Source organism: Polypterus senegalus, chromosome 7 (assembly GCF_016835505.1).
Source record: "Polypterus senegalus isolate Bchr_013 chromosome 7, ASM1683550v1, whole genome shotgun sequence".
In the NCBI taxonomy this organism is placed as follows: Eukaryota; Metazoa; Chordata; class Cladistia; order Polypteriformes; family Polypteridae; genus Polypterus; species Polypterus senegalus.
Window position 1 is genome coordinate 40,173,317 of NC_053160.1, and position 24,117 is coordinate 40,197,433.

General features: G+C 36.2%; 1 protein-coding gene across 3 annotated transcripts in view; it reads right to left on the minus strand.

The window, feature by feature from the left end:
* LOC120532486 (ADP-ribosylation factor-like protein 15) overlaps nt 1-24,117 on the minus strand; it is a 450,163-nt gene that overhangs the window by 315,290 nt on the left and 110,756 nt on the right. For 2 of the 3 annotated variants that reach the window (XM_039758512.1, XM_039758513.1), the window contains exon 3: nt 2,569-2,628. The exons of the other annotated variant lie outside the window; for it this stretch is intronic. In XM_039758512.1, coding sequence (XP_039614446.1) covers nt 2,569-2,628 — 60 coding nt within the window. The remainder of the gene's footprint in view (nt 1-2,568; nt 2,629-24,117) is intronic. 3 annotated transcript variants of the gene reach the window in all.

The window sequence follows — 24,117 nt, forward strand, 5'->3', positions numbered from 1 at the left end:
TTTGCACTGAACTACCTTGACAAACATTGAAAGCATAGATATCACCCTTTTGTAGTTTCCTGGAGCCTGTACAACAAAGTAACATGCTCCTTTCCTGTTCATTTAAGGTTTCCAGAAACTGCTAAGATTAAAACAGTTGGGTATTTACTTTCTCTTAGGAGTTTAAATGCCTCATAAGCAAGATATTTTAATGATTTAAGAAAGACTCAGTTATGGGACAGAATGACACTTGCTGACTTAAAATTATTTTTAATACTTTTTATCTTCTATATTACAGCCGTTGAACTCCTGCTAACATTGCTGTTTTCAGGTCTAACATAACTTAACAGATTTCTAATCTGCTGCATTGTTAACTTAAACATTGCTAGTAATTTATTTCAAAAAACAAGCAATTTTTTTATATTTTGAACATTTTTAGGAAGAAAACAAAGCTACCAGTAAATATCAAGTTATGCAAATTAAGATTGATTATAAAGCATAATAAAGAAGTATTTTTTCGTAAAAGAAATAGGACAAAGAATGGATCATATACTGTAGATAGATGAATGTATGGGCTGACTGTGTACTGTATTTTGGTTTTATTTGCTGATTGATAAGATATACAGTAATTTAACTTAATTAACAAAACATTGTTATGATATGCCAAGAATGAACCGGATGTATTTTGTGCACTTCTCACAGTAAGTATTAAATAAGGCAGGAGTCCGTAACCTGAGATGCCTGAACCTCTAGGGGGTGCGAGATGGCATTTCAGAGGGTGCAACAAAAATAAAGCCTGTGTCGATATTCATAAAAATTGAGTGAGGTGTGTTGTCCATCTTTATTGTGGTGCAATCGGTGTCTTGCAGTGTGCTGCCATTTGTTGGTCATTTATTAGTTAGTGCTCCTGTTCTACGATATGAAAAGAATCAAGCATTGCACATGCAATTGTGACCAGTGAATGAGCCACAGAAATGTGCATTCTCGCAGGATCCTTGCTGTGGGATGAAGTGTTAGTAAAGGCAAATATCTTTTTTAAGAGAACGGAATGTGGACTTTGCACTCATCTGTAGATAAGGGCAATGTCTAATTCTGATTTCGGTGCAAGCCCTGATCATGAAACATCACTGGTTTGATTGACATTTTTGCCTTGGGAGTGGTTGTAACTGAATTGAATTTACACCGGCTGATTACATTCTGCCCATCTCTCCAGCTGACTGTTGTTGAACAGAAGTGCAGGTGTTATCAGGAGACAATGCTTATCTACTGTGTTTCATTGCATAGCAGCACACCAGGTTCCTATTGCTCATGGGGAACTCCAATACCCCAAAAATCTCGATTGTTGATTGTGTGTCATTTCCTCGTAGCACTTCATCGGGGACACATTTACAAGATTATTGAAATTATTAAATGATGTTAAAATTTTATGCATATAAAGGTAAATTGCTCAACTTATATTTAAACTTTATGCACTGAGATAAAGCTTATTTTTTAGTTCAATTTGTTTACCAGCAGTACTGCTTGTGGTTCAATTTGTTGTCCAAAAATTAGAAATTTGACTTCTTCATCTTAAAATGTGGTATTGTTTTAAATAAACATTTTTAATATAAATCAAACATTTGTTAGAATTGTGATGCATAGAAAAAAGGTATGTAACTCATGCCCACTTTAAAGTAACTACAAGATTAAGGGATCAAAACTTGTAAAATGTTTGAGAGATGGGAATTTCAAAATCAAATTTAATGTACTTATTGTTAACTTTCTTTTGTATTATTGAAGTACAAGGTGTGTATGTTATACAAGTATCAGAGTAAATATGTATTACTACAGATTATAATAAGGAAATATCTTGGGAAAAAAACAAAATGAAGATGACACAGTGACTGTAAATAACAAATCAAAAGGGCAAATCACTTTTGTTAATAGCAATAGTTGTACATTCATATAATGTACACAAGAAACTGTTCTTAAACTAGACTTCAACTAGGACATTTCAAATTTCATATATAAACAATATACACATATATACATGGTATTCTTGTTTTTATACTGTGGAATTTACTACATTCACAAAAATGTAATTTGTTAGTCTAACTTGACTAAATTTTTTTTTTGGTTAAGTTACTACAAAGGCGGAAACAGTACGCTCAGTTTTTGATTGTACTTTGAGATGTAAAAGAGCACTGTCAAGCTATGCAAAGTTTTCTTTATAACAAAACAAGCAAAAGCAAAAATAAAGATAGGAAGGTAATGTAATTGTGTTTAAGTTTCAGCATTGTCATATACCTGCACTGCTTACTTTGCTCAGTTTATGCTCCATTTACCACATTCAGAAGTAATATTCCTTCATTCTTAATGAAAAAAACTCCAAAACTATAATAAGATATAACAAAATACAGTAACAGGTTGATATGTTTGAGTAAAAACACTCCAAAGTTATAATAAGATATTACAGAATAAAACACTGACATATATGAGTAATGTTAACAGTGAGGCTCACATTACTAATATGGAAGAATGAACAAATATATAGACTGCTTAAATCCATCCATCCATCTTTCAGATTAAAGATTTTTAACTAAGAATTACCTCCAAGTTCCTTTACATTTAGGATGGCATTCTGGAATGGAACAGCTTTGATGCTAAATCCTAAAAAAAAAAATAAAATAAACAAAGTTGTTTACCAAACTAGTCTGAAAGGTAAGTTAATGCAAATTCTACTTTTTTCACAGAGGATGAGTATTTTAATTGCTAGCAATTCTTCCAACAAGAGTATTTTCTGCATTTAAAACAATTCCTACCATATTTTTTACTCACATATCCAAATTAACTAAAATCATATGTGGCTCTATACCTAGAGAGGAAACAATATTCACAAAGAAAATCTTTGTTCACAGACTGAATATTTAGTAATTCTACAAACCTAATGGCAGGCATTCGGAAGCATATAACAATTGATCTCTAAGTGTAGATAACATTTTCTGATAAAGCATGTTAGGTTTATCATAAAAATAACTAATGCCAAGGCTGTATTTCACAGACTAAAGGTGAACATTTTGCATTACATACACATGACAATAAACTTGACCTTAAATATGAAAAAACAGATTTTCAAACACTGGTGAAATTTTCTCTTTAAAGCCTTCTATTTCAGTGAGCAATCAAAAAAGTTCTCAAAACAAAATCAATTATGTCTATTATAAACTGTTGCATTATGTTTATTCCTACCTATTTAATGTCAGTAATAACTGTGATAGTTAAATATGTTTTGTAAATTTATCCCTGAAAATGTTTAGCCATTAGAAGTGTGTTTTTAACTAAAGTATTAGAAAATGTTTTTGCTGACACATTGTTGAACATATTCCTGAAAACACATTTTGAAGATGTATTCTCAAAATTATTACCAGTACTTTTGCAATTTAATACAGCTTTTACATTTTTGGAAAAAACAATACCACCAGTTCAGTAGCAGAAAAATTCATTCTTAAGGTCTATTTTAAAACTGGCCTTCACAATATGTGGGCAGTATGGTGTAGTGGTAACGGCTTTAGACTTCAAACCCTGAGGTTGTGAGTTCAAATCCTGCTACTGACACTGTGTGACCCTGACCATCACCCAAATTAGTAAATGTACACATATGACCTAAGGCACAGGCAGAATTTTACAATTTAGAAATCTTAACACTGAATGTTTTTAGATATTCATCAAAGTCATGCTAAACTGATAAAACGAAGCCAAGTAAAAATACTCATTAATTGAATAAATAAAGTCTTCTGATTTGTTAACATCAAATGTCCATAAATGGAAAATGAATCATCTCTTTGACTGGTCAATTTCTATTATTTACTAGATAGATAGATAGATAGATAGATAGATAGATAGATAGATAGATAGATAGATAGATAGATAGATAGATAGATAGATAGATAGATAGATAGATAGATAGATAGATAGATAGATAGATAGATAGATAGATAGATAGATAGATAGATAGATAGATAGATAGATAGATAGATAGATAGATAGATCACATACTCCAGCAGCATCATACTGATAAAAAAACAATATTAAAGAGTGATAAAAATGCAGGTAAAAAGGAGTGTGAATGTTACAGTATACATGAGTTTGGCCCTCTGCTAAACTGTGGTCCAGTTTACAGCAGCTTCCTGGGGAAGGGTAGAGCCACCAACAACACTTAATTGGATTAAGCAGGTTTGAGAATGTTACTGCAAATGACTCTACTTGGAAAAAAAACCTAAACTGGAGATAAATTTGTAAAAGGCGCACATGCAGCTAGGTTTGTCCTGATGTTAATAAAACTTGGTGTATATAATGAACATATTTTCTTAGAATTATTTATCATTAGACTTTGTTCATACCACTATATATCTGCTGAGCAAAATTTAATAAATCTTTTGACAGTAGTTTACATTTTACAATATGCTAGCATGGCAGTTGCAGCAGACACTGTGTACTAGACAGCTCAAAATTAACTCAATGTTCAATTAAAATACATTATTTTATTCATTTAAAATTGCCATTGCCTGTTACAATTGCCAATTTCTGTTTATGTTATCTGAATGCACTGCGGTAACACTACAGTCATATTGAAAATAATAGATGAGGAAATAAAATGTTGAACAGATGCGATGGATATAAGCTAGTGATTACAGATTCCATCAAAATGAACTCGGAGTGTGTTTAAGAACACTGTCATGCACTTAGAACTAAAACACGAACAGAAACAAGAGAACTTGGCTGAGAGAAAACCATGGAAATGAACAAAGTAACAGTATACATATCAAACCTACAGAAACATTTCCTGTGCACAGATGCTGTGACACTGAGCAAATCTACTCCTACAGCCAATCTGTCACTAAGTGCATAACTTTCTGTGAGTATGCTCTTATTGAAAATAAATCCACAAATTTCAGCAGAACAGTAAAGAATTTACTAGTCTATAGGTGATTAGCACTCCAACTAGCATCCGAATGAAAGGCTACATAACGCTTGGGGGTGAGGGTCTCTCACTAATACATACTACAATTTTCCAAAATAACCACAAGTCAGTTTATTAAAAATACCATCTTTGCTTGCTTGATACACCTCGTAAATACTTTATGTCAGAACACTTTTATTTTCCTCAGATTTCAAAATGATCTTGTCTCACACACTTATTCATAAATTGTAAATTATGAATATTAATTCAGATGCAGAAATATGAATGTAGAAAATGCTTCTTTTATCAAGCCAGACTGTTAAAAGATATAAATATACAGTATATCAAAATACGTACATTCAAATTCAGGGGTACTGCCTAGGTGTGTACTCTCTCTCCCATTGCTTTTACTACATCAGTGATCTAAGCTGACACCTTAGTTAAAGGAGGGAACTCGGGAGGGATACGAACAAATAAACTATTTTTTGTGCAAGGCAAAGATCAAAATATTTTATTGAAAGACCAAAAAATGGTATTTGATTTTTGTAGATAAGTAAGAAATACTTTAAGCACCATTTAAAGATTTATTACAACAAAATTATGTTTTGTATTTGCAAATGATTTAGACCACTTAGCAGACAGCTGTTTTCACTTTGACATTAAAGAGTCTTTTTTGTTAATCAGTGTCAAAAAATCCAAGTTAAATCCATTGTGATTCGACGCTTTATAAAAATAAAATGTTAAAAATTTTTAAGGGGTAAACACAATTTATAAGCATAGTAAAACTCAGACTGTTCACAGGTCAAAATGGGAAAGGTGTTGGATAACGTAGAACTGTATACTATGTATATCTAGTAAATGACACTGTTAATAATGTTAAAAGGAATATTAATAGAAAAAAAAGTTTATTCTAAATCCAACAAAGAACTACTTTTTTTCTACAAAACATTAGGACACAGTCACTAAGGTCTAAGTGATATGGTGAAACAAAGTCGACAGAAACTTTAGCAAATTGCCAGATAGATAGCAAAAATGTATATGACACTGTGAGGGTGCAGGACAAGATATTATTATTGGTGGTCAAGAGGGGGGGATCAAACATCGCATTTAATATCAGCCACCTTCTATTTTTCAGCACTTTCCTTTAGGATATAGGAAGGTTTGCTCAGCTACTTTCAAGAGTCAGGTAAAACTCAGGGTGAGTGCTTTTCTCCCAGTACCATTTTGACAGAAAAATATTATTGAAACAAAAGAATAAGCATTTAATTCTGTTTAGTCCCTAGGTGAACCCTGTCAAAACATGAGAATTACTTATCAAAGAACTGTTTTTAATTTGATTTCTGAAATTAATTATGAACATTTGGAAGTCTTTTAAATAGTTTAAAAGTTGCTTTTGAATATCTCTGGTGGCAGTTTCTGAAATGCTGGCTTTCATTCAGTTTATTTGGCTTCTTTATTTGCGTGCAGGCAACTGAGAAAATTCATTTTTCTTTTCTTTTTTTTTTTTGATTAAACAAAACAAAATAATAACTTTTAATCCTTATTCACCAAAGTGGACATCAAACAAGAAAACGGGGCCAAAAACTTAAAATATGATACCAAAACTGGAATCACATCAGCAAAACTTCCTGCTACTTTCCCTTCCACAGACAAGAAAAAGTTTTGTTTTTTTTTTTTTTCTTAATTTAAAGTTTACAGTAAATGCATGTGGTTTTTGTTGCAGGGCTGTGATACAATGGTCAGTTTTCCTGTTTCCCATACTTGCCGATTGCCTGAACATTGTAGTTCATCACTATTTATGTCTGAATCTTTGCTGGGTGCTCTAGAATCCCTCCAATTTTATAAACATGTTTATCCTAACTTGCAATACTAAATTAATCTTATCTGAGTGAAAATGTATGTCTGCCTGAGTGCTTTCTTCAACATATTGACTTCCAGACTATGGCTGCTTCCTTGCCTTTTGTCAAACAAAAGGATAAGTTCTGTATTTTTGAATTTAACTTCATTTTCCTTCTTAACTATACACGGCTCACAGATACTTTATTTCAAAACATTGAATCTTGCAGCATACATCCTAAAGCTAATCAACATACAAAAATGAATGCAGTGAATAATAGACAGAATTAAGCACACAACGGAAACTCCAATTTGGACAACCCTAGTAAAGAATACAACTTTTCAAACTGATGCAGATGTTCGTGTTTTTTAAGCTTAACAGTGCATTCAGTTTCATACTAATTTCGTGTGTAAGGATATGTGCCATTTCTTTCATCTCTGTTGCGTGGGAAACTAGATATTTTTGAAATGTATTTATTGTCACCAGGTTTTACACACTAGGCCGACCCGCCTTTTAAGGCGACCGACTTTTAAGTTGACCACTTCTTAAGGCAATTCAGTATGTAGATCAATTTGATATTTTATACAACCTCATTAATTTGGTTTCTGTTATTTTTGTGATGAAATGTAAACTTTTTTTCTATATTGAGGTCACCCTTTTGAACCCCCCTGATATTTACTACGCGGTGAGGCATTTGTACTCCATCAACATTAATTATTTCCAGAGACATAATTTTGTCTATTTTTCCAGCGCATCGCGCACAAAAGCAAGGGAACGATGGGAGCACCAGAACTCTGCTCACATCATGTCACTTCGTACCGCAAGCTGCAAGTAGTAAGTCTGTGATAAGCGGAATACCGCTACACTTTCCACTCATGAGACGGAAGGACAATCCCGACCGCTTTTATATAGTAAGAAAGAAGAAGAAGATATTGCACAGTCTGGAGTAGAAAATCATCTTTTATCTGGAAAAATGAAACTACAAATCCCATCGTGCATTGCAAAATGGACGGGGCGTGTGAAACTCCGCGCCTGCGTAGCACTCACGGGACGAAAGGACAATAACGACCGCTTTTATATAGAAGGATGGCCAAGATATGTTATGTGATCTAGAGCAACCTAAAAGCAAGGAAAACTAATTCCTAATGAAGACATGGCGTTCACTAAAAAATTGTGAATAAGATAGCATTTTCTTTTTAAATGTTACTTAATGCAATAAGGAATTACTTAAATATTCAAGTATAAAATGTATATAACAAGCATTTAAGCATACATGTATGTAAGCAACAAGTTTTTATCCACTACTTTGTCTATTTTTTTTATGCTTACAACTGTAAGAGCTGCACAGCCATTCAGTATTACATTCTTTCTTTCTTTCTTTCCACAAAAAGCAGTAATTTCACAGTTGTATCATACATTTACTTACTCAAGAAACTTCTGTTGTTAAGTGATGAATAATTTATACATTAAAAAAAATCATATCCCCTAGCTGCATACAACGGGGGCCAAACTGGCATTAGCCAAAAGGTAAAATTAAAATTTTAAAAACTGAACAAATGCTTCCCTTTCAAAGAGATACAAATTCTGATTTAAGAAAAAAATGTATTGTGTATTTTGAATGTATGTTTATGGTAACATATCGAAGATGGAAGCAACTGATTTTTATTACAGATTCTTGGCACTATCTTTCTTTGGGGAAGGATATGTGCTCTCTGTTCACAGCAACTGGTGTGGATGGATTTTTAGATAAACAACAACCTGTGTAAAGGAAATTATGATTCAAAATGGGAGCACTAGAATAAAATATCACAACGTAAGGCACTTGTCTATAGCTTTTAACACAACACTGCCTTTTAGATAAAAGGTTCCAAAGTTAGTGCACCTTGTTTGTGAACATAAAACAAAGAAAAAAGGAAAATCTTACTTTAATCAGTTAAGATATTGCTTGAAGCATTAGATGGGGCCTGTGAAGTATCAGTGCCAAGTAACGTGCTGCTGCTACTAAAACACTGAATAAAAAATGTACTCAAATGAGAACTGCCTGGTCTTTTTGGCTTTGACAATTTTTTCCTGTTTAATTTCAGAAAGTTGAAAAATGTTGCTAGGGCATAGGTAAGGTTCAAGAACAAGGCTACAACTTTGATCATTTTGGTAATGAGAAATATCATTAGTATAAAATATGAATTATCTAAATTCTTACAAAAATTAAATTTTCCACTGGTAAAAAGATGGTCTAAATGCTCTAATTGATATAAAGAATGGTTGGAAGTACAGCATTCAAGAAGTTAACTACTAGTAAATACACCCCGATAACAGAAATATTTCCATTTCTGTCTGGAAAATGAGGTAAAGTGGGTAGCCAGTGTTCTTTAAAAGAAAGAAAATGATATGAGCGTGCATCTTTCCAATATAAGCTAATATCAATTCATGAATTGGTATTGAGGTATAGTCTAAGTATTAAATTGGATACATTACATGAATTTTAAGACTTTTGCTTCAAGTTTATTCTGGTTCCCCATCGACTGCAATTGTAAGCTTCTTGGGGGGAGGGTTTTTTTTAATTAATAATGTTTAACTTAAGGATGAAAGCTTTTAGCGCAGAAATTAACATATGCTGCAAAAACTTTGATTTCAAAAATATAGTAATAAACTTATCCTTTGTTCAGATATATAATATGTAAACTAAAGTTTCCCCCAATACTTTAACAGAAAAATCAAGTTCAGAAAACTTATGGATTATAATTGGTTTCTGTTGTTTTACAGAACAGAGGCAGCAATACTCCTGCTTCCCTTGCAATAAATTTTCTTGTAACACTTTCAAAGTCAAATATACTTGGTTTCAAGAACTAATCAACGACATCAATAACATCAAAAATAAAGCTTTGTTGGCAACGAATTTCAATAGTGATTAGTCAGCTAGTTACGTGGCATGTAAACCCAGTACAGCCAATGAAAAAATATTACAGAATCTGAAACAGTACTGCTGACCACAGAAGGTGTGCTCCTTCCTCACTAATTGCAAAATATCTTTCTGCCAGTAGATGGCGGCAGCGATTCTGTCATAAGGTTTTTTGTGTTTAGAAAAGAATGGCATGGACACGTGATTGGTGCTCAATCTGTACAAAAGGCAATAAAATTAGCTATTATTATTATTTTTAGTGAAAATAAATAGCACTCAAATGAACTGGGCTTGTACTGCACTGCTCCAAATACAATGCAACAAGAAAAAAGAATAAAGCTTCAACATCCAGTAAGACGTGTTAAGGGAATCCGAGACATGCATTACTTCTTCTATAACATACTTTACATCTTTCCAACTACTGAACAAGCTTTACTCATTTCACAGATACTGTTGGTACTTTGTACCATTACTGTATATTTTAAATTAAGGGAGCATGATAATCAAAGGGCACATTTACACATTTATAAACATTATTTGGCATTTAAACTAACTGAACATGTAAGATTGTAACTTTTTTAGGTTTCCCCCAACAAACAGTGCTTTGGAAGCATGTAATTAAAAAAAACACAACACAAAAATTACTTTGCCTCTATTTAATGCATATGTATCCTATAAATCTAGGGATGAAAATTAAACAAAGTGCTGCTCGCTCCATGTATGATAAAAAGTACATAGTTTACTTGGGTGAACTAAATCATAATAATCCAGACTGTGTTAGGATATAGCGAGTTGGATGATGACCGACTGACCTTTGTTTTTTACACTAGAATATTCTCAATATGTAGCTGATAACTGGGGTGGGCAATGGCATGTTGGTGTTCCACTGCTTCAAACAACTAATGTCAGGGCTTCAGTTTCATGTGTAACACAGAGGAGTATTCCACCCAATGTAATCACAAATGGGAGGTTTTTATTGACTTACAAGGGATTGTACCATGCTGGGAAAAATTTCAGCATGGAATGTTGAAAAGAATTATATAATCATCATGAACTACCTGCTTAATCTTAACATATGCACATATCATATATATTGAATGACATTTTCTCTCTAGTAACTGAATAAAAAATATTATTTGAAATACTAAAAATAACTCCAGACATTACAATATCATTGTCACATGAGTTACTGAGCACCAAAATAATTTTGGATGTTTTCATTTACACAAATTCTTTTCTTACCAATTTTGTCAAGTCTATAACATTTCCTGTTGTGAGATTTAAGTTTGCATCAGTATATAAAGAAAATATTAGCTGGTTAACAACATTCATAAAGAGTCTTATTTAATGGACAAGTCAAATTAATTCAAATTTCAAATGTTACATACACTCACTGAGAAAATTATTAGGACCACTATCCTATAGTGGGTAGGGTCTCCTTTTGCTCTCAGATCAGCTCCAATTCTGTAAGGCATAGATTACACAAGATATTGCAAAAATCCATTTAAAATTCTGGTCCATGTTGACACATTCAAAAGGTGTTCTATAGGTTTTAGATCCCATTACTGGGAAACCTAGAGAGAAACAGTGAAATCATTGTCATGTTCATGAAACCAATTTGAGTTGACTTTTGCTTTGTGACATGATTCATTATTTTGGTGGAAATAGCCATTAGAAGATAAGTAAAAATTTAGCCAAGAAAGGATGTTCATGGTCAGCAGCAATACTCATATAGGCCGTGGTACTTAAGCAACGTTTGATTTGTATTAACAGGCCCAAAGTGTGCCAAGAAAACATTCTCCATATTATTACAGCACCACCAGCCTGGACCGCTGACACAAGGTAGGTCGGTGCATGGATTCATGTTGTTAGTGCCAAATTCTGACTACTATCTATGCGCCTCAGAAGAAAACAAGACAATCAGACAAGGCTACATGTATTCAGCCTTCACCTGTCCAGTTCTGGTGAACCTCTGTGCCTACTGCAGCCTCATCTTTCAGTTCTTGGCTGACAAGAGTGGAACTTGACATGGTCTTCTGCTGTTGAAGCCCATCCACCTCAAAGATTATGTGTGTTGTGACTCAAAGATTCTTTTCTGCACAACACAGAAAAGCACAGATTTTTGTTTTTCGCACCATTCTGAGTAAGCTCTAGAGACTGTTGTACATGAAAATCCCACAAGATCAGTAGTTACAAAAATACTCGGTGCAGCCCATCTGGCACCAGTAATCATGCCACAGTCAAAATCACTGAGATCACATTTTTTCTCCATTCTGGTATTTGATGTGAACTTTACTTGAAGCTCCTGACCTGTTATCTATAAGATGTTATGGGCCGATTACATAATTGCATGGATAAGCAAGTGTACAGGTGTTTCCAATACTTGGCTCTGATAGTACATCTGACACATTAAATTTATAAACTATTTTCCTCTATTTTTAGATTTGTACCAACTTTAAGGCTACCATTTTGAAATCAAATGTGTCAATTTTATATTGTTTTAGAATGTCTATAAAGGAGATTTTGTTCTGTTGTTTTTGTTTGCTATTGCTTGCTTATGCCCATGTATTAATGAAAAATAAGTCACTGAACTGGAAATATTGTAAGATGGACCAAAAAAAAAATGGAGACAGCATCCCATTTACCCTTGCACCATTTGAATATACAGTATATCACACATGCTTTACTAATAATATCGTAAAATAACTCTCCATACAAAAAACAAACACGTGATACAAAATTGTGTTGTCTGATTCATTTTCTGGAATTAAGTATACTATTTTAGCAGCTCAGCTGTTAAGTGTCTTTGAGATTATATGAATCCATTAATAAACTGCAAGTCATATGACCATAGAGATTTGTCTCAGAACATTATTAATTTAGCCACACAAATGTGGAAGTTTTGAAACATTAACTAAATTTTGATTTGGAGGGATGACTAGAGAAATGTATGGATATTTGTGAGGTAGCACACTGTCCAAGGTTGGATCTTGTTTTGCACCCAGTGCAGCCAGGATAGGTACTACTAGTTCCCAGCAACTCTAAACTGTATATGCCACTTAGAAAAGGGATGGATGAAGAGACAACTGTAGCTATGCTCATAATAATCTGAGGATAAATGCAAAGTTTCCATTCCTTTACCATGGCTTTATATGGCTCTGCAATCAAAAGCAAATAATTTCATGACTCATCCAATTGAGAGTTGATTGGCAAAATCATGACACTCCCAAGGCATGCACAAATCATGTACTGCAAAATTCTCAAATAATTCTATAATAACAAAAAAGTAATGAAAGCCTTTTTTACCTTGAAATTTCAGCATGATTTTCTCAAATTATTAAACTCAGCAGGATTTTTTGTAAAACAGGTAGGATACCCACACTACCATGATAAAATTCAGGCTCTGAATTTGTTATTTTTTCACTTAATCTCAGAAACTATTACAAACCTGAACAAAATGGCTGCACATACACTTTAAAATGTCAAATGGCCATACTGTACCATCTTGGTTTTTGCATGAACAGTGCACTGAATTCATACACTAATAGAATGTAGATTGATAAAATGGAGCCACTGTACATTCAATGGTAGATTTTAATGTTTGTGTTCTGCAGTTTCCATGTAATGGACCGTCAAATCTGTTCATGCTCAATTTCTGACTTTTACCATTAGGGCTGGAACTAATGATTATTTTGGTAGTCGACTAATCGTTCAATTTTTTTTACAATTAGTCACGATTATTTCATGCGTGACTATTTTAATACCTGCGATCTGTGGTTGCATATCCTGTTCTGGGCTACAGTGCATGTCTTACCTCATCTGCTCACGTCTGTCCACCTGTGAATGTCACCATGATGCCTCTGCATTAACACGATTAAAATTAATAATAATCAATTTAAAATAACAACCAGTGAAACATATGAATTTGAAAATAATCAGATGTTTTAATGTTACTGTGACCATCACAATAAAAAAGAAATACATTAAACAATACAAACTAAAGTGCACATAGTCTTTAAACACAAAAGGTGCATTTAACTTAACCAAAAATGGCCACTGGTGTGTCTTAAAAGTCCAAAAGTTTAAATAAAGCTTCAACTCAAATAAAATAAAACAATAATGTACAGTTTATAAAAGATTCAGTTCATATATTCCTGATTGCAGTGCAGGAACGTGAGCATTTCAACATGCTCTGGTGTGAGGCTGGCTCTCTTCTTTGAGACAATGTTCCCAGCTGCTGAGAAGAGACGCTCAGAGGGAGTAGAGGTAGTAGGAATACACAAGAATGATTTTGCAGAAAGAGAAAAATGTTTTAATTGTCACTTTCTGAAAGAAAAGTGTTGTAGTTTATCACATCATGTACTATATTATGCCAAAATAAAAAAATAACGGACTAAAATATGTAACAAGGTAATTACTGCCAGCACACCGGAGCCGAGTATATTCGGAAAAGTACATGTGCTAGAGTCAGTTTTAAGTGTAATTTGGAAGCATGCCTTAGCTGAGTATACGCGGCAACATATATTCAGCGACGTATATTTATTGTACTCCGCATCTGGCTAAAGTTGTTTCTCAGTGCAATTTGCCAGCACACCGGAGCTGATCAGTCAGTGCCGTATATTCATTGAGCAGCCAGCTCACGACCACTGCCGGCCCCAGCAGAACTGCAGCAACACTGTCTCTGGGATTCAGCCGCTGAACTAGACGAGCCTGCAATCATCAGCGTTTACCTCTGTGTGTTTGCATGCAGCCAGTTCAAGCGCAGTTGGCTCGGTGATATACTGAATTTCATCAATGCCTTTTGTTGCATAGTGAACATATAGTAATAGATTGTTGCAGTAGTTTTTTTTTTTTTTTAATAGTTTTTACAGTTCATTTGCAGTGTGTAAAATGATCAGTGTTGCAGTAATTGTGATGCTCTTTGCATGAAAAAAAAATGTGCTCCATTAAAATTTCACATTTTCTTTGTGAATTGTCATGTTTACTTAAAAAGTGCAGCTAAAAAGTATTTGGCATCCAGGGGTGTATTAACCCCCAAGTATGTGTCGGTTTAAGGGTTAACTATCATTGTCGAAACCTTGATATACACATTATAGTACAAACATCAACGTTACACGTGACACTAACTTTACTCACTAAAACTTACCTCTCGAGAGACGGTGGCTTCACAGTTCCAGGATGCTTGCGTAGGTAGGACTGTGTGTGAAATGATACTGCCCCCAGACATTCATGTAGTGCATTGCAGTTACAAAAACCAATGTGGTTCTTTGTGACTGGAGCCTCTATTGAAGGTTCTGTTTATGGCACATCAACAATAAAGAATCTGCGTCAACGATTTTTTGTAGTCGACTTCGTTAATTATATTGACTAATCATTGCAGCCCTATATTACCATATGATATCAGGATGGTCGCCACCCTCCCAAGACAAACAGCACTAAATGGCTCTATCTTACATAATGCTATTCTGCCATTTCAATACTTGTTTAAAATATTCTGGCTGTGTTTGTTCACAACTATTCATCTAATTAGTCCTTGCTTCATATTTCCCCAGGACATGCGTTCCAACCACCCAATTGATTGATATATACTCAGCAAAAAAAGAAACATCCCTTTTTCAGGACTGTGTATTTCAACAATAATGTTTTAAAAATCCAAATAACTTTACAGATCTTCATTGTAAAGGGTTTAAACAATGTTTTCCATGCATGTTCAATTAACCATAATCAATTAATTAACATGCACCTCTGGAATGGTCGTTACAGCTTACAGAAAGTAGGCATTTAAGGTCACAGTTCTAAAAACGCAGGACACTAAAGAGACTTGTCTACCGACTGTGAAAAACACCCAAAGAAAGATGCCCAGGGTCCCTGCTCATCTGCGTGAACGTGCATTAGGCATGCTGCAGGGAGGCATGAGGACTGCTGATGTGGCTAGGGCAATAAATTGCCATGTCCGCACTGTGAGACGCCTAAGACAGCGCTACAGGGAGACAGGAAGGACAGCTGATCATCCTCGCAGTGGAAGACCACGTGTAACAACACCTGCACAGGATCAGTACATCCGAATATCTCACCTGCGTGACAGGTACAGGATGGCCACAACAACTGCCCGAGTCACACCAGGAACACACAATCCCTCCATCAGTGCTCAGACTGTCCGCAATAGGCTGAGAGAGGCTGGACTGAGGGCTTGTAGGCCTGTTGTAAGGCAGGTCCTTACCAGACATCACCAGCAACAACGCCGCCTATGGGCACAAACCCACCTTCGCTGGACCAGACAGGAGTGGCAAAAAGTGCTCTTCACTGATAAGTCACGGTTTTGTCTCACCAGGGGTGATGGACGGATTCGTGTTTATCGTCGAAGGAATTGAGCACGTCTGGGACCTGTTGGATCGCAGGGCTAGGGCCATTCCCCCCAGAAATGTCCAGGAACTTGCAGGTTCCTTGGTGGAAGAGTGGGGTAACATCTCACAGCAAGAACTGACAAATCTGGTCCAGTCCATGAGGAGGAGATGCACTGCAGTACTTCAAGCAGCTGGTGGCCACACCAGATACTGACTGGTACTTTTGATTTTGAGCCTCCCTTCATTCAGGGACACATTGTGAAACATTTTTAGTTTATGTCTTAGGGTGTTGACTCTTTTAGTGTTCATACAAATATTTACACATTAAGTTTACTGAAAGTAAAAACAGTTGAAAGTCAGAGGACGGTTCTTTTTTTGCTGAGTATATATGCAGTCAGCATGACTAGTGTTAAATTATAATAAATAAGTAAGAATAAGAGTAAAAAGAAGCAGCTTTGCTGGCATATGCTTTCTGGAAGAATCTGGCAGGACTTTATTAATCATTTTTAACCAAAAACCTGGTGTTTTGTTTGTTTAAAAAGATTGCCCTGTTTTACAATAATTTCTTCACATTTCACATGCTTTATATAAGATCAGGCTTATTGCTCCCACACAGTTTAACAAACATTAAGTGAGAACATGTACAAGTATGCTCAAAGTGAACTGTTGTCCTTTTAGGCTGAAACAGCTGGCACACAGTCTGCACAAGTGCTTTTCTGCTGCTCCTCAAACAAGTCTGTGTGTTTTTGGTAGCACCTTGAATTTGCTCTCCCAAAACCTCATTGACCTCATACGGTGCACCTTTGAAGCACATTTCAAAACTGTTCCAGATTCTTCATATACATCAATTTTCTTAAAGCAGATGCTCACAAAGTAGGGGAAATGCATTTTAGATAATCAACTGACTAAAGCATTGTGCATATATGGGTAACCTTTCTGTTATCTGGTTTAATACAGTGGTAACATGTATGTGTATATAACAGAAAAAAAGCAGCCATTTCAGTCTGAAAAAGTAGTGAAGTAAAAGTGAAAGTAGGCAGAAGCTGTAGTACTCAATTGTAAAGTAGAAATATTCTCAAAACATAATAAAGCACATACTCGTGCATTAAAAAAATTTAACTTAGCTATCAAAATTTCACTATTAAAAAAACTGGCATCCAGCATAATTTGTAAATGTGTATACTCCACACTTTACTAAACTTTAATTATTGTACACATGACAATAGTAGTATTACTGCAACTACTATGGTAATAGAATTATTGAAGCAAAGTACACAGGAAAGATACATTTAAAATAGGAAAAAAATTAAATATTAAAAACATAATTTAGCAAATTTCTTACATCAGTAAAATTATTTAGCATCTTTACGATGTACATTTGTAAAGTATGTGCTACCTTTCATGTCTTTCCCAAACCTTCCTTAACTAGACATTTTATGAGTGAATATAAAGAACTTCTGTTAACCATGTCATTGAATTTGCATAATAAAAAAACACCTGTTACTTAAAAACAATTGAATGACAACATTTTTTAATGGTGTCATTTCTAGTTCTCTGGTGAGATGAAATCCAGTAATAAAAAGTAATAAGAAATAGGCACCTTCTTATATAATACAGTACAGTGGCTGTCCGTTTTTCTGTCCAGGATTTTAAACCACCTGTAGCTTGCAAACTGTTTGACCTATTGACCTGAAATTTGGTACACATATACTACATGACGTCTACTATCCGCTTTTGGAGTGATGATTGACCTCCAAAGTAATTCCTCTTTTTATTTTTATTTTTTTTTTATTGTAGAATCAACTCTCGGCAGTGGCCAGCAGGGTGGCCTTGTGGCGCATGCATAGAGGCGCCATTCTCATCCCTACCACCGTCGCAGTCACTTCCCCTACCTCTTCATATCTTAAATCATTCTTGAGGCAGATTGAAGACTTAAGTGCCAGACTAAGTGAAAAATTAAGGAAAATGTACTAAGTAATTGCAACACAAACACTGACAATCAGTTTTAACGCAAAAAGATGCCAATGAAAGAAGAGAAGAAGCGGGCTGCTAGGGTGGAGAAAAGAAGAGCTGCTCATGAAGTGGCAAGCGCATCAACCTCTGAGCAAACAAATGGTAAACGTACAGAGAAAGAGCATGAAAACTAGGAATGCTCAAGTCAGGTGTATTCACTGCACGTTATCGTGCAATGCGCCGTTACTGGTGACATTATAATTTCATAACCAACTAAGCCAAAACTTATAAATAATCACAAAACCGAACACCTTTTGTGTAAAGCAAAAACAAAAAAGATTAAAGATATACAGTATACTGTAAAAGAAAACCACAGTTTCCCAAAGAAGAGCTTGATCTTCTTTTCGATTAACAACAACAGAGTCGTGCTGTTTACTAAGGAGCACAGCTGTCTTTCCAACATTAATAGGAAAGCGAAGAGAGTAAGCATTTGCATATCACAGTTTAACTTTACTGCCTTTTCAGATATTAAGGGCAGCTTGCAGTCAGTTTGTAAAATTTTTGCATTTATATCATGTTACTTTTTCCACAATTCCTAAATGAACCAGAGTAAATAAATGTATTGTAAATATCCACAATTCCTGTTTTTTCCCAAAATACATCAGAAATAACTCAAGTACAATGAAACGCAAATTAAGTATTTAAATTAAATACCTATGAACAATACAAAATAATTACATAAAAACAGTAGTGATGGATTGGCCTGTGTATCCTCCCCAACTGCCAATTCACACCTTCTTCTCTGAGATCAACACTTTTGGCATTTCCAACCCCAGCACAACTTCTTCCTTATCTTCATTGGACACAGGCACATCTGATGTAAATGCAATATTCATAATGACTTCTTTCTACCCTTATTTAACCTAAGCAGTATTCCATCTACGGAGGTCAACTGACATCATGACTTTGAGAGAACTGATAATGCATTTGCCTCTTTTGGACTATTTACACTACAAATTTAATCTTGTAAAATATATTGTAGTTCAAAATGTACCAAGCATGCTATAATTCAACTATAAATTCTTCATCAATCACATGTATCTTGTTCAACATGGAAAATTTGCCTATCAAGGCAACAAACCCTCCAAAGGTGTTATGGGGCAGCGTGACCGTGTTCAGCATAAAAGGAGCCACCTCACCTCAGTGAGGGAGTTAGAGTTTTCAGAATGTGGACGAAGCTTGCTGAGGTAGAGCGGATGAAGGAAGAATTGTAATAGATTGCCATTGGGTAGTGACGTACTGGTAAGAAGATGCCTGTTGAGGTACTCTTGAACCCAAGACTATGTATTGGCAGTTGTGTATGGGTTTTGGGGGCTCTGATATGCCTAAATTGGCTGTGACAGATAGCATTGTGCTTTAAAAAATTATATTATATCACACTACGTGCACACTGTTAGTATTCTTATTTACCAGCTAAAACTCAGTGGGAAAGAAATACTCTATATTATCTCAAATTGGAGAAAATTTAATCAAGTTTACAAAAATCTGTTCAGAATTTCTTTTCAGAATCTGGCAAGTAATCACAAATGTCATTGTAAATGAAGCACACTGGGAATGTGCCGAGCCATTTTATTTTATATTAAGAATCACTTTATGTAGGGTTTTCTAGTCCTACAGCTCTTCAGGTCAAGTTGGAGATGAGTGTTTCATTTCATGGAGTCTCTTCACAACACATTACTATGCTTGCCATTTTTTTTTTTTTTTTTACATTGAATGGTGTTTTGTTATTGTGTTTCATTCGTAAAATAAGAAATGTACAACTTAACCTCCTATTATGAAATTACAGGAACAACAATTTGCAGTCAAAGTGGTTAATATCCATCCATCCATCCATTTTCCAACCCGCTAAATCCGAACACAGGGTCACGGGGGTCTGCTGGAGCCAATCCCAGCCAACACAGGGCACAAGGCAGGAACCAATCCCAGGCAGGGTGCCAACCCACCGCAGGACACACACAAACACCAAGCACACACTAGGGCCAATTTAGAATCGCCAATCCACCCAACCTCCATGTCTTTGGACTGTGGGAGGAAACCGGAGCGCCCGGAGGAAACCCACACAGACACGGGGAGAACATGCAAACTCCACGCAGGGAGGACCCAGGAAGCGAACCCGGGCCTCCTAACTGCGAGGCAGTGGTTAATATATGTACAATATATATTAATATATAGTCGTGGCCAAAAGTTTTGACAGTGACACAAATATTAATTTTCACAAAGTTTGCTGACTCAGTTTTTATGATGGAAATTTGCATATGCTCCAGAATGTTAAGAGTGATGAGATGAACTGCAATTAAATGCAAAGTCCCGCTTTGCCATGAAAATGAACTTAAAAACCCATTTCCATTGCATTTCAGCTCTGCCACAAGTCTGCTCGAGTTAAAATAGGGAGGTTCAATTGTTGTGAAGAAGATTTCAGGGCGCCCAAGAAAGTGCAGCAAGTGCCAGGACCATCACCTAAAGTTGATTCAGCTGTGGGATCGGGGCACCAACAGTGCTCAGCTTGCTCAGGAACGGCCAGCAGGCAGGTGTGAGTGCATCTTCATACCAGTGAGGCGAAGACTTTTGGAGGATGTCCTGGTGTCAAGAAGGGCAGAAAAAGAAGCCACTTCTCTCAAAGAAAAACATCAGGGATAGACTGATATTCTGCAAAAGGTACAAGGATTGGACTGCTGAGGACTGGGGTAAAGTCATTTTCTCTGATGAATCCTCTTTCCAATTGTTTGGGGCATTCAGAAAAATGATTGCTTGGAGAAGAAAAGGTGAGTGCTATACCATCAGTCCTGTGTCATGCCAACAGTAAAGCATCCTGAGACCATTCATCTGTGGGGATGCTTCTCAGCCAAGGGAGTGGACTCACTCACAATTTTGCCTAAGAACACAGCCATGAATAAAGAATGGTACCAAAACATCCACCAAGAGCAACCATCCAAGAACAGTTTGGTGACAAACAATGCCTTTTCCAGCATCATGGGGCTCCGTGCCATAAGGCAAAAGTGATGACTAAGTAGTTTGGGGGAAAACAACATCAAAATTTTGGGCTCATGGCCAGGAAACTCCCCAGACTTTAATCCCATTGAGAAGTTGTGGTCAATCCTCAAGAGGTGGGTGGACAAACAAAAGAATGACCTGCCATCAGTCAGGATTTGGCCCAGAAGTTGATTGACAGCATGCCAGGGCAAACTGCAGAGGTCTTGAAAAAGAAAGAAGTTCCAACACTGCAAATATTGACTCAGCATAAACTTAATTTAATTGTCAATAAAAGCCTTTGAAACTTATGAAATGCTTGCAATTATACTTCAGTATACCATACAAACATCTGAAAAAAAGATATAAAAACACTTAAGCAGCAAACCGTGAAAATTAATATTTGTGTCATTCTCAAAACGTTTGGCCATGACTGTACTGTATATAACACATAACTAGATATATTTAACATAGGATAAAAACTTTTTAAGTTTTGCACACTAACATTAATCCATACTGAAAAGTTAAAGCTCACTTGCAACCTATATAACAGAAAAGGTCAGGAAATTGCAGATACACACAAGTATTCCAAGTCAAGAATTTGTAATGGCTCTAAAATCACAGAGCTCCATTTTTTCAAATCTCAAAGTAATTTCTCTGCCAATTGATTTTGTTTTCAATACTGAATACACTGGAGACATCTGCTGTAGAGTTCAAGAATTTATTCTAAGAAGGATATAATTTCTAATTTCTTTAACAATACCCATCAAACAATCCTTGACATTCCAATTTTTTTTTTAATTCCTCAAATTCATTTTCTGAAAACATTCATCTATTTGACAAGTATACCACATCGAAAGAGATGTTAAAAAGCAATTGATAAAGTCAAAAGAGTGTATGTTAAAAGTTAACAAGGTATTTTGGCAGTAACATTATATTTGCAATATAGTCTGGTAGTCTAGGCCAGTGTTTCCCATATTATTTATATATATATTTATATATATATATAATTTGATAATTTGGAAATACGTGTAATGTCTTTTTTTTTCTATTTAACAATATTTTCATTTTACTTTTCCAGGTGTTCTAATTGTTTAATTAATCCATTATTTACTAATTAGTGGGTCTAATACTAAAGTAGTTGCAGCCTTTGATTATTCAGTATTTATTTTAGTTGCTAAGTTAATTTTTTCAGTTAAATTTTTCTGTTTTGTTGTAAAACATGATTACGGTGGATTATGTGGCCAGCCGTCTCTGGTGTGTGTGTGTGTGCACCTGTGTCTCTTTCGCTCGCGTGTGTGTGTGTGTGTGTGTCTGGCGTGCCTGTGTCTCTGTTGCGTGCGTGCGTGTTTGCGTGCCTGTGTCTCTCTCTTTCACGCGTGTGCGTGCGTGTGTGTGTCTCTCTCTCTCGCGTGCGCGCCTCTCTCGAGCGCGTGTGTCTTGTGTCTCTCTCGCTGCACAGGGAATGCACTAGGAGAGACTGAACACGTGCGGAAATCATCGGCGCGCACAAACGGAAAGGGAAACTGGCTCGTTTGTATACCTAGTGTATGGACGTGAACAGATGCAAAAGTTTGGCGAACTTTTTGATCAGAACCCTATTTGTACGTGTCAGAGACATTCGTGAACCAAGGTTTGTAATGTGTAAAATTATAACGTAGTTTGACGTTTAATAGGTGTGGTGCCCGGCCGGGACGCCCAGGAGGACGTGAGGAGGGCTTGTGCCTCCTCCAGACCGCGAGGGGACGTCCGTCCTGGTTCTGTTGGGAGCCATGGGTCGAGGGCATGGAAGGGGCCTGTAGGGGGGCGTGGCCACCGCCAGGCGGCGCCCGATGCCAGTTTATCCCGTACGGTCCTCGGCTGGGGCTGGAGCCCGGCCGGGACGCTTGAGGACCAGAGGAGGCGTGTGCCTCCTCCAGACCGAGTGGGGGCGTCCGTCCTGGTTATCCAGGGGGCCTCGGGTACAGGGCTTGGAAGCCCAGCCCTGTAGGGACCGTGGCCACCGCCAGGCGCGCCCAGTGCCTAATTATCCGGGAGCCCGGCACTTCCGCCACACCAGGAAGTGCCGGGGGGAAGACTTTATGTGGCGCCCGGAGAGCTGCCAGGAAGACAGCCGACACTTCCGCCACGCTGGGGCGTGGCTAAGGAGCGAATGCCGGGAACACCTGGGGCTCGTCCGGGAGCATTATTTAAGGGGCCGCCTCCCTCCAGTCGGTGGTGGAAGTCGGGAGGCAGAAGGACTGAGCTTGAGGAAGGACTGGAGGCGGCCAGGAAGGCACAAGAGACTGTGGGCCTGGACATTGGGGAAATCGGTGCAAGAAGGCACTGGGGGTGCACGTGAGCCATTTGTAAATAATAGTGTATATAAATAAATGGTGTGTGGTGAAAATATGATGTCCGTCTGTCTGTGCCGGGGCCAGCGTTCACATAGGCTTTTTCTTAACACCTCCCATTATCCGACATTTTCATTTATCTGACGTTTTGCCAGCCCGTTTGTCGGATAAGCGAGACTCAACTGTATATATAAAATAAGCATGTAAGACCTGTAGTTTTCAATTAGATATTTGTTTTTTATGAGCAGTATGTGCTTTCTACACTTTAAGTTGATTTAAAGATTAAATTTTAATAAAACAGCAAGCAGAATTTCAAAATTATAATACAGTGATCATTCCTTTAAAATATTAAACTGTGAAAACTGGATAGAAAACAGGTCAGACACAAGCAATTTTCCAGTTTTCTACTTATTACAGAACAAGCGTTTTACAAAGCAAATCATCAAGTTGTTGGCAGACCTACTACACATAAAATGGACAGAAGCCGAGTGAACTTGGCATGCATGCAGTTTTGATGGAGGTGACATTCTGTACTGCTAGTTTTGTAATAACCGCTTTATAAAACATGGCTTCTATACTGAAAACTCATTTAACATGTAATACAGTGTATTAACTAACGTAAATGAGGAAACAGAAATGGGGCAGACTGCTGATACAGTAAATATTTTAACGTGCAACGTAAATTGGAAAATGTCAAATGACTTACTGAACAAAAAAGAATACTGTACTTCAAATTTTATCTGACACATTTGTTATACCCTAATGAAGGATTGCACCATACATTACAATTCTGATCATACACATTA